This window comes from Phocoena phocoena, chromosome 20, assembly GCF_963924675.1.
Source record: "Phocoena phocoena chromosome 20, mPhoPho1.1, whole genome shotgun sequence".
Taxonomy (NCBI): Eukaryota; Metazoa; Chordata; class Mammalia; order Artiodactyla; family Phocoenidae; genus Phocoena; species Phocoena phocoena.
This window is the reverse complement of record NC_089238.1, coordinates 29,242,325-29,254,249: the sequence shown is the minus strand read 5'-3', so window position 1 is coordinate 29,254,249 and position 11,925 is coordinate 29,242,325. Positions and strand designations below refer to the sequence as shown.

Below are 11,925 nucleotides of genomic sequence, written 5' to 3'. Positions count from 1 at the left end.
AGTATGCTGGCTAAAATCAGGAAGCAATGTAAATAGGACTTTGTCTCTTTCATTAGATCAGGGAAACTTCCTAAAGCCAGGATGTCAACTTTATTTTAATCTTCAACACTGCTCCATTCTTATGTGCAGAGTACGGGGCTCATAACCCAGGCTGTCCTAGAGAAGGGAAAGAGGCTACTCTTCAATGAGGCATTCCTCTTTTAATTTATTTCGCCTGTGGGGAGAGCAGCTACAGAGAACGGGAAAACAGAATCTCCCGCTCTCAAACTTTTGATAGAAGTGTTGCTGTCTGGGAGGGCTTTCTACAATGATGAAAATGTTCTGTGTCCAATACAGCAGTCACTAGCCACACATGGCTACTAAGCACTTGAAATGTGGCTCGTGCAACTGAGGAACTGAGTTTTTAATTACAATGAAAATGGAATTTAAATTTAAGGAGCCCCATCTACCTAGTGGCTACCATACTGAACAGCATAGCCTCTAAAGGGTGTGGTGAGAAAATGGGCTAAATGTCTCTAAATTCGGTCTTCCCCTGGACGACCTGAGAGTCATCCCCTGCAGAGTCTCTGCAAAGGTTTGGGAAGGAGGAAAGTTAGGTTAGGTTTTGCCACAGGCCAGGCTCACCTTGGTCGCTTCCCGGGCCTTGGGAGTGGAATGGCTCACATTAAAAATCCAAGTGGGGAACAGCTTTGGGGGTTGGAGGTTCTTGTTTAATACCAAATCACTATAACACTGTGTCACTTTTAAACATTTTAATATTCATGGGCTCCATTCCCTAGCTGTTTCCAACTGGGACCCAGGGTCTACAATCCCAAGGCACAGTCTACCCATAATCCCCTTGCCTAAGCCCATGACAAGGTTGGAGGAGAGAAGTCAAAAACAGCCTTTGCTCCTCCAACTAAGACTTGTGCTCTTTCTCTAGGGTCTGGCTTCCAGAAGCAGACCCCTGAGTTCGGAAATGATATCTGTGAGGTCAAACGGCAGCGGCATCGAAGGATCGTCCTTTTCCCAATATGGCCGGCACTCTGGCTTCTGATCCGCGGGTAGAGTTCGGGCAATTCGGGACTGGCACCTGCAAGAGTAAGAACAGGCAGTTTACCCCTGGGAGGAAATGCCTGGAAGACCCAAACTCATGGGCAACTTGGGGCGACCTTGCCAAATGCCCCAGTGACGATCCGCTATGATGGTGGTGATGATACACAAGGGTGAGTTTGGGCGGCAGAAGGCAGGTGTGTTTATAAGAAGGAAGAATTGTTCTTTATGGTGCTGGAACTTCTTTATTTTTTCCAGTGCCCAGATCTGTATTACCTCTAATGGCTTTGTAGAAGCCAATCATCGGGGAAATTCAGTTACTCTGCCTTTAAAATGGTGAATTATTTTTTCATTATCTCGACTGTTATTTAAAGTGTGTGATTAAGCCATTATCAGATTTAAATGTTTGCGGGATTTCCATGTATTACTAGATTACTGGGAAAGATTAAATTGAATTTACTGCATTAAAACGTCCAAGAATAGATTAAACAATATTACAGACCGGGATTGACTTTGGAGATCCCAGAGATTTACAAGTGTCCCAGCCTGCTGTGCTCAGAAAAAGGCACTCCAAGGAGAGACCGATTTATAAGGATATATGCAAATAGAGGTTAATAATCATTTCCACTGATGAATAGGTGGAGAAAACTTCCACAAAATTAAATTAAGAGGCTAGCAAGAGTGACTCCCTAAGGAAAACACTTAAATCACGGTTTTTATTAAATGGATTGTTCATCAATAGTAGAGAAATTAATTATCATACGCAACTAAATTATAGCCTTGTGGGAAGAAAGTTGGGGCAACATCATTGCGCCCTGGCAGGCATCTACCTTGCCGAAAGACCACAGCTTACTGGGAATTGGTCTGGGAAAACTCAGTGGCTTTGGCTTTACGTATCTGAAAAGTGATGATCAGACAGAAGAAGACACAAATTGCAATAAGAAACGAACAGTTTCTCTACTCTCTTGGAGCACATGGCGGTGACAGTGCGTGCACCAAAAAGAAACACTCTGAGTACATCTGGGAGAGCTGCGTGGTCCTTCCCCACCCCACCTGACCTTCTTGGCATTGTTCTCTAAATCAATTAAAAAGGGGTCCTACCCATCCTCTGTCTTCCGTGTAGGACTAACTATGATGAAGAGATCAAAGAATGGACCATCCTGGACCTATTTCCAAGCCTGGTGGTCGAGCGGGCTCCTAACTAAAGGACATCTTCTCCTCTGGGGAATTATTAATGGTGAGGGGATCCCCACGGGAAAACATACTTCAACTTTACACCTATTTTCTCGGGTGGTTAATTGCTATCCTGGCATCCTGTGCACTCAATCCGTCGTACATTACACATAACATTCCAATATATCTTCAGCTCTCCGCATCGGGCCCTGATAATAGCGTCTGTTAACATGCACTAAGTACCATTATGTAGCACATCACTTCATAAATAATAAGATTAGCTGACCTCAGGGCCCCAAGAAGAGTAATGTGTTTAAATGTTCTCATTATTTATTTAAAACAAGAATTAAAGCAACAGAAGCTGCTTTTGACAATCCTCTTAGCATAAATATTAAACTGTTTGCACTGATAAGCCCACACAGAACTGAAGAACAGAGGCACGGTCTGCAGACTACTTAATAATAATAGGTGTTTGAGATGTTGCCCCTCACTGCAGTGGGTGCATCTCTGCAGTTCTAGAGACAGTCTCTAAATCACATGAAAGGGCTGGGGGAAATTAATATTCAAGGGAAGCTGCGACTAATTACAAAGGGGCTCTGCAAAGCTTTTTAAGTTGTTCTTTCTCTCTGCCTCAGAATCAGAGGGTAAGGCTCAATTTACCAGGTAGGGAGAGTTATTCCAAATTAAGCATTTCCATCTCACGGCGGGTAAACGATCTGTGCACACACTACCCTGGTTGGCAGATTAAAGGGCTGTGATAAGTGTTGATCCACCTCGAATAGCGTAAGGTTTGTCAAAAGTCAACAGAGATGCTTTTTCACCTGGCAGTGGGTTTTGCCCCCTCATTTTGAGAAAGTATTAAAAATGTTAACACCTGCTGCAGAAGTTCGCTTACACTTGTATTGTACAAGCTCCCCAAGCCCACCCAGTTTTCTTTTGGGTGAAGTTGCTCTGATTTTCTACTGTTCTTCCCATGGAAGGACCGGCCGGTGTGGGTACTACCTCCTTCTCATGCCGGCCCTGAGAGGCTCGGAGCTGTGCGTACCCCCTGCTTCCCTCTGGGCTAGAGCTAGAACCCCTTGTTTGTTCTCTTCAGGGCCTTAATTCAGATCTTTCAAGATCACTTTAAAACTCTTCCTTTAATGCCCAGCGCTCCTCGCCAGTTTCTCAATGGTCACGACTGCACCCCACAGAGGGCTTGCTGTTGAGGTAATGCATTCACCTGCGAGGAAGCACAGGCGCCCCCAACTCAAAGCACAATGTCCAATTCAACACCATGCTGGATGGTGGGACTGAAAAAGAAAAGGCTTGAGAATGACTTGAAGGCGTAGCTCCCTTTGGGTTTCAATTTCTCCTGCTCAATTCCCGCATTCTGCCTCTCTTCCATCTTAATTTCCTAACACAGTGGTAAAGATGTTCTCCGGGCACCAGGAGCTGCTGCTTCCCTGGGGCATGACATCTTGGGCAAGCTTCTTAACCTCACCAAGCCTCAGTTCCTTACTTGTCATGTGGGAATACTGATGATGGTGATGAAGATGACAGTACATTACTTATGGGCTTGTTGTGGAGGTTAAATGGATTAACACATGAGACGTACTTAGCACAGTGCCTGGCACATAGTGAGCCCTCAATAATTATTAAATACTATTGTTGCTATCGTTACTTCTACTACGGGTGCCAGTGACCATGGGAGATGCCAACAAGAGGGCTGGCTATTGTACCTGCGACTGTCCCCTCCCTTTAGCTAACTGACTGGGTGGCCTCTGGACTGGGGGAAGCTCTGGAGATCCAGAAGCAGCTCTTTCTGGCTTGAAGCAGATTGAGCCTGTGGCTGAATCCTATCACAATGTGACATTCCAGGACGCTGAGGCTTATGTATTCAAGCTGCTACAACTCTCCAGTGACAGGCTAAAATGCTCAGATTCAGAAAGACTTAGCAGTTGCTCCTGAAGACCCAGAATTCATAACAGGTGCTGTCGTTGGACTGTCTGAGCGGCAGTTGTTTCAGGTTGACTTGGCATGTCTCGGAAATAAAGTTGGATTGTTTCTCAGCACGCATACTCTGTAGCTCTCGCCAAATCAAGGGGCCCCGAGTTCTCTTAGGAAATGTTTTAGGAGTCCTGACGGTGGTGGACACTGGCTGTCTTGTGTCTTTTCCCAAGTTTCCCACAAAGAAGATTCTAAGTTTCCTGTGGGGAAATCTGTCCCATCCCTATGCTTGGCCACATGGTTTGAGTGAGATTGGCTTCACCTCTACAGCCAGGGGAGAGCCTTGACTAGTTTGATCTAATCAGCACATCCTACTCTCCCAGCGACAGGGAGGAGGTTAGGGGAGGCACGTGACCCTCTCCAGGGCAAGACTGAGAGAGTAAATCAAAGGACGGGTCTGGGAACTAAGGGAAAAGACTTTCTTATCGCCTGGCCTGGGAACTATTAGGATGTGTGATCTGGAACCACCATAGTCATTTTGCTACCATGCAGCAAGGGGCTGGGTCCTGGGTGATACGGTTTGAGTAGCTGGATTGAGTCTCACCTGAAGCTAGGTATGCCTCGAGTTTTTCAGTTGCACGAGCTTGTTATTGTTTGAGTTCGGTTTTTCTGTCACTTGCGACCCAAAGAGTCCTGGCTGATATGCCGGCCATGCGTCCCACCCCTCGGTGCCCTCCTGCCTTCTACAACATCCACTGCCGTGGCCCTGCCTGCCAGGTACATGTTGATAGTCCTCTCCAAACTGAGATGCTGCTGATGGAGTACAGTGTGTGCAGAGATCATGTGAAAGCATGAAATCCCTGGCTTTTGTTTTCGATTCCAATAATATTTCCACTGGGGACAAATTTCTACCCAGAAAACAAGAGTGCGCTGGTGTCATCCACACTGGCCTTTGAGCAAAAATAAGCCAGGGCTTCCCTGGTGGCGCAGTGGTTGAGTGTCCGCCTGCCGATTCAGGGGACACGGGTTCGTGCCTCAGTCCGGGAAGATCCCACATGCCGCGGAGCGGCTGGGCCCGTGAGCCATGGCCGCTGAGCCTGCGCGTCCAGAGCCTGTGCTCCGCAACAGGAGAGGCCACAACGGTGAGAGGCCCGTGTACCGCAAAAAAAATAAATAAATAAAATAAAATAAAAATAAGCCAGTTTTAATGACCAGAGCTGGATGACCTTTCTAAAGAAAGTTAAAAAAATTTCCCTAAAAATTTCTTTATCAAGGATAGCAGATCATTCTGAGCCCAGACAAACAGTAAGAAACTCAGCTAAACAGTAAGGAAGTTACAGTTTCCCCTTTCAACCTTGTGCTCTCTACTCCCATCCTAAAGGGTTAACAAATAAACTCAGATCTACTCAGAAAACCCTGTTCCTTTTATGCGGCATTGCAAGGGGAGCTATGGAAAATAATACATGCTTCATCTCTCTCCCTCTCAAATTCACATTATTTCAATTCAAAGGACTCTGTAGCTACCCTCAAAACTCTTGCTGCTTGGGAGTGGTTCTCTCTGAATGACCTAGTGATGTAACAGGAAGCAGATGAAAGGTGTCACGTCGGCTGGCCTGTCAGCCGACTGTCCAGAGGTTCCCCTCCTCTCCTCTCCCAGGTGTAACTCACGCAGGGCCCCACTGCCTGCTGATTCCCCCAGGGCTACACTTACATTTGGAGGATGAGGACCGCCAGCTACATTAGTGAACACTGGTCGCCATGCTGAAATTAACCACTTTAGCTAAAGTGTGTGTTAATTATGGGTATGCAAGTAGTCAATAAAAGGTTAATGCAAGAGCCAGAGAATAAATTTCTTCCCTTATTGCATCACTTCACAGACTAAATGACTAACATTATACTTTGTGTTTTTAATCAATAGGTTTTACAGTAATGTGCTGGCCATCGATTTTAAGAAAACATGTACGGTCTTCCTCCTCGTCCCTAAATTTTGCAACAAATAAAGAAGGACAGGTAACATTTCCATTACTCTTGATGAAATGATAAAGATTTTGGGAGAAATGGTTCCTGCTAAAAGACTCATTGGGATAAACAAGCGTTAAAAAAAAAAAAAAAAAAAAAAAGTAGGGCTTCCCTGGTGGCGCAGTGGTTGAGAATCTGCCTGCTAATGCAGGGGACACGGGTTCTGAGCCCTGGTCTGGGAAGATACCACATGCCGCGGAGCAACCAGGCCCGTGAACCACAACTACTGAGCCTGCGCGTCTGGAGCCTGTGCTCCACAACAAGAGAGGCCGCGACAGTGAGAGGCCCGCGCACCGCGATGAAGAGTGGCCCCCACTTGCCACAACTAGAGAAAGCCCTCGCACAGAAACGAAGTCCCAACATAGCCAAAAATAAATAAATAAATTTAAAAAAAAAAGTACAAAAAACTAGAACTTGATGGAGAAATATTACCAAGCACAGGCCATTGAGGAGACAAAAAAAATGAACTCCTAAGAGAGAATTCTTTAATGTGAAAGGAGAGAGTAACTCCTGATTAAAATAAGTACATTCTGTACATTGTTTAAGCATCCCGAAGAATTTTAATATGCAGCACTGATTTATTCAATTTTCACAATAGCCTGAGAGAGATGGGGAGGTAGGTATCTGAACCACATTTGACGTGAGGGCTGCCTTTCCCCAGGTTAATCCAATGGCAGGTGGGAGAGCGGGGCCGCGCAGACCCTGGACATCTGGCTGGCTGCCCTTTCCACCACATTCCATCTTTCTCATGGATTCCCATTTGGACCAAAATGGGTGCTATCCCCTGATTACTTAGCTATTCTTGCCAAACGTAGATATTCAGGAGATTCCAAACCATTTCCGGGGAAACAAAGGAGCAAAATGCTTTTTTCTTCATGTTCCTGTGACAATAATTACAGCAAATGACTGACAAAACCTTCTCTTCATTCTAATGACTCTGAGGTTCTCATAGCGTAAGCATCTATCATCTATAGAAGTAAAAGATACATCTTCATCTTTTAAGAGCATAAACTACTTCTAATTATACAGTCATCCCCCAGTATTTTCAGGGGACTCGTGCCAGGAACCCCCACTTGCATACCAAAATCTGTGGATGCTCAAATCCCTTCCAGTTGGCCCTCCATATCCTTGGGTTCTGCATCCACAGATACAGAGGGCTGACTATATTTATTGCAAAAAACCCCATGTATAAGGGGACCTTCTTAGTTCAAATTTACTCAAGGGTCAACTGTATTCCTGGAGTGACCCTGAGAAAAATCTCCCAACCTCTTACTTTCCTCAACTGTTACACGAAGTTCATGTTTCCCTGGTTCACTGGACTTTGTGAAGATAAAAATTAAATAATGTATATAAAAATATAAAAGCCTTTTAAAATATGTAGACTACTGCACAAATGTAGCCCTTTCCTATGTGACACAAGTTCCATTTTTAAAACACAGCAGATTAGGCAACGTTGGCCGGGGGCATGTAATGCTTAAAAATAAGTGTGAAAAAAGAAAGAATAAACTATGTGTAACCAGATAATGAAATATCACACAGCCCTTAAAAAGAATGCATTAAAAAAATAAGTGTGAAAGACATCACACTTCTTTTTAAGATTTTTTTTTTTTGATGTGGACCATTTAAAAAGTCTTTATTGAATTTGTTACAATATTGCTTCTGCTTTTTATGTTTTGGTTTTTTGATCACGAGGCATGTGGGATCTTAGTTCCCTGACCAGGGATCGAACCCACACTCCCTGCATTGGAAGGCGAAGTCTTAACCACTGGACCGCCAGGAAAGTCCCAAAAGACTAGAGCAACTTAGACTCACAACTTCATCAGAAAATATCCAGTCTTCTCCAAGTCAGAGTTTTTTTCTGGAATTTTCACTTACAGTGAGGAGTTGACCGTCATCCTGGTTCATGTCAAACAGAAGGCTGTTTTAGGGTATCAGCCACATCACAATACATTCCCTCAAACGGTGTAAACCAGCACCAAGGGTTAAGAGGCTTCACTCAAGTAGAAAACGCTGATGTGATATCACATCAAATCTACATTTAACCTGCAAAACGCAACTGCCAGGACCAGCATGAAAAAAGTGGGAAATAATGATGTAAAGGGGCAACAATCTCAATGGGCTTCTATGCTTTGGAGGGAGCTCGAGACCAATGTGGGACCTGCATGTTCTCCGTTCTTAGTTTCTCTGGGCCCAGTAAAATCGTAGCATCTTGCCACACAGAGTTATTCCAATATTTAAAAGAGAAGTATTGGGGCTTCCCTGGTGGCACAGTGGTTAAGAATCTGCCTGCCAATGCAGGGGACACGAGTTCGAGCCCTGGTCCAGGAAAATCCCACATGCCACGGAGCAACTAAGCCCGTGCGCCACAACTACTGAGCCCATGTGCTGCAACTACTGAAGCCCACGCGCCTAGAGCCTGTGCTCCGCAACAAGAAGCCCATGCACCGCAACGAAGAGTAGCCCCCGCTTGCCACAACTAGAGAAAACCCTCACGCAGCAATGAAGACACAATGCAGCCCAAAATAAGTAAATTTATAAAAAAAAAAAAAGAAGTATTTTTTCATATAACACGGGATCTAACTCCCTAATAGTACTTTATGTACCATATAAGGGATTCCATAAATAATTTTGACTCTCCATGATGTCTACATTAAACACCACATTTCAAATCTCACTTTGAGTAAGAGGCTACTCCGTTGTACTGTTTTTCATGGTCTCACCAGGCTTTGTTCCAAATAATCTGTCTTAGAGGTGAGGCGAGCATGCAGACCTGTTTATAATCGTCTACCCTTGAGACTTTAAATGCTTTGAAAAGAGAAGAGTGAGTCAATGAATTTATAATTTGTCTTCTTGGACTTTGTGTTACTGCCATCATGGCTCTGTGGACAACTTGACAAAGAAAGAGCTGCCCTGTCATACGAATCACGATGGTCTACTTTGACTAAGGTGGTTGTATGAAATCAGCTTGTTTGATTTGTATAACTCAGTTTACCTACTGCAGAACCACTAAGCAGAACCAACTCCTGAGTGAGTTCCAACAAAGGACACTCTCACTTTCTCTTTCAAAGGCTTTTAACCTCTTGCCTCTGACTCACATGTTAATGTTCTCAGATCAGTAAAGTCAACACACATCAGAGTGAGGAAAAGCCACACTTTGGCCCATGGGTCAGCTTTTTTTGGGGGGGATGGGGTGGGTCAATATACCTTTTTAGCAGGTAGTATTTTTTCAGCCATGACCACTTGAGAAGCTTGACTCGACTTAACTTCTGGTTATTTAAAAATCTACTTTTGGCTTCACATTTCAGGGAAGAAGGGAGAAGCCTGATAGAAGAGCTTGCTTAGCTGCTCTAAAAGCCAAATATCCCCCAAATGCTTTTGAATACCAGGATAATGCCATTCAGCCATCTGGATAACCAGCCATTTTGCAAGAAATCATTGTGCTGTTCAGTATGGATAAACCCTGCTGTCTAGATCTCAGTCAATCAATCAGCATGCTTATGGAGTACCTACTGTGAACCTATACTGTTCCCTCATTGGGAGGAGAAGGGAGTAGCACAGAGAACAGCCCAGGCCAAGCCCAGCTGTTGCAAATAACTGTGCTCTCCACATTTGTTTGGAACTCACCATTTTCCATGTAAATAATGGTTCTCATCGCTCCTAATTCTCCTCCTCAACACCAGTATTACCTATAATTTCTCTGAAATATAATATTAACATATTATATAGCCCAGTGGCCATGAATAGCAGGGTGTCTGGTTTTGCTTAAGGAAAATGAACATTTAGAGTTCCTACTTGGGATCCAAGAAGGAATTTCCTTTGACCAGGGTTCCCTGTCCTCCTAGCATATGGAAGCAGGGCTTTGTCCCACTCCAGGTCACCGCTAATAGCTCCTCTGACCTGTGGCAAAGACTCCACCAGAGAAGAGAGGCCCCTGGGGTGAGGGGTAAGGTGCTCAGATAGTACCTCCAAGGGGTCAAGAGATGAAGAGACAAGGTCACAAGACCTCTTACTGGTCTAAAAATCAGGGACACTTTTTGGTAACAGAATGGCTTATAGGCGTCTCTGTTCTTTCTTTCGGGGTCCAGGGGGATGCCATGCCCTTCTCCCTTCTACCGTACTATCTGCTGCCTTCTTTAGGGTTTCTTCCCAACCTGCGTAATTATACTGTGTAATCCTCACATCTCCTCACCGTTCTGCCCTTATAAGTTTTTCAGAGGTTTTTGTTGCTATGGGAGATACTATAAAGCAATTCTCTCATGCCAATGCCTCCCTGATGACATCTCCTCTCAGACCAAAGGAATAGTAATAATGCTGATAGAAACATTAAAAATAGCCCATCATATCTACTAAGTGTCAGGCACTGTATAAGTCTTCTAATTAAAGGTATGTCCTCAAATGGAAAATGGAGGTCCAGAAGATTAAATACCTTGTCCAATTCACAGCTAAAGAAAGGATAGAGTCAGGACTTGGCAAAATTGTCTGATTCCTAATCTCAAGCTCTTTGTACTGTTCCAAAATAGAGACATCAAGAGAATCAGTTTGGGTCCTGGTTATAAACAGTTTTCCAAAGGCACCTAGCCCCAAGCTAGACTCCCGGGAGGAGGGTCCTGTCCATGTGAATTTTCACACGTGACTCTTCAGACTGAGCCAGTTGGCGAAAACATGCACCATCTTAACCTACCACAAAGGACCACAAAGATGCTGAAGGTGGTATGTGGGTGGGTGGGGGTGACACGTGGGTGTCTTTGGGTCCACAGAGGACTCACATTAAACTCGCCTCCCTTTCAGAGGACACCACGCTCAGGGTCAGTTCTTGTAGACCTGCAACGTGGCTCCCTAAGTAGGTAGCTGGTGACTTCACAAGGTCTGGCACAGAAAACAGTACTCCTGGAGTCCCTCCCCCTACTTCAGGGACTCCAGCAGGCCCGTGGAACCACTTAACATTGGAGACTGCTTGGCCCAACACGGGGGTGTAAATCCAGGAGGTAAAGAGTTGAGAACAATTTTATCCCCAGGTTCATTTGTCAGCTTGTCAGTTACATAATGAGAGTGATGAATGGGCTACCTTGACAGCTGAACATTTAGGAGCTGCTGACCTTTGATCTCTGGTCACATGATAGGGTCATCTGAAACTTGCATGACTTCTACCTGGCCAAGGGTAACAATATAAAGGTCAAATCGGCTGGACGATTATATGAATCAAGTCTGAGGCAGCTTGGTTGGGAGTTTTAAGAGAGGCCGGGTTGGGTTCCCCAGCACACAAAGCTATGGAACCACTGCAGAAAGGTGCTCAACAAAAGATATACAATTTCAAAGCAGTCTAGAGTAACTTTCCTTGCAAGGGAATAGAATGAACTCATTATTTTTAAAGGGCAACAATGAAAACAAACACTTTGGAAGAAAATATATTCTGCCAGTGCCTCTGCCATTGGGAGGGAAGCATACAGGCATATGACTTAATGAGTAATATTAATGCTATACCTGCAACATGGCAGAAGGTCCAATTTGATGCAATTATTGGAACAAAATCCCCACTGGGTAGTATCAAGCCCTTCTTTCAGCCATAGAATACGGTCTCTCCTCCATCCTCTGTCAGCACAGTACCCCACAAAGGACCATGATTGACAAAAGATAACCCTTTCCAAATTTCGTGACTTCCCTGTTGCCTGAAACTTAAGCAAAGTTTGCACGGGACAGTCTCAAACTTCAGAAAGATTCCAGAATAACTTACAATCAGAAATTCAAGGCAGCTGTGATTTTCAGATGCACTAT

At 44.5% G+C, this 11,925-nt stretch overlaps 1 protein-coding gene across 1 annotated transcript in view; it reads right to left on the bottom strand.

Moving 5' to 3' along the window:
- Positions 1-395: 395 nt before the first annotated feature.
- The window catches only part of FTO (FTO alpha-ketoglutarate dependent dioxygenase), a 375,878-nt gene continuing 364,348 nt past the window's right edge, over positions 396-11,925 (bottom strand). Inside the window, exon 9 of the mRNA XM_065898933.1 lies at positions 396-1,072. Coding sequence (XP_065755005.1) covers positions 919-1,072 — 154 coding nt within the window. The 3' untranslated portion in view covers positions 396-918. The remainder of the gene's footprint in view (positions 1,073-11,925) is intronic.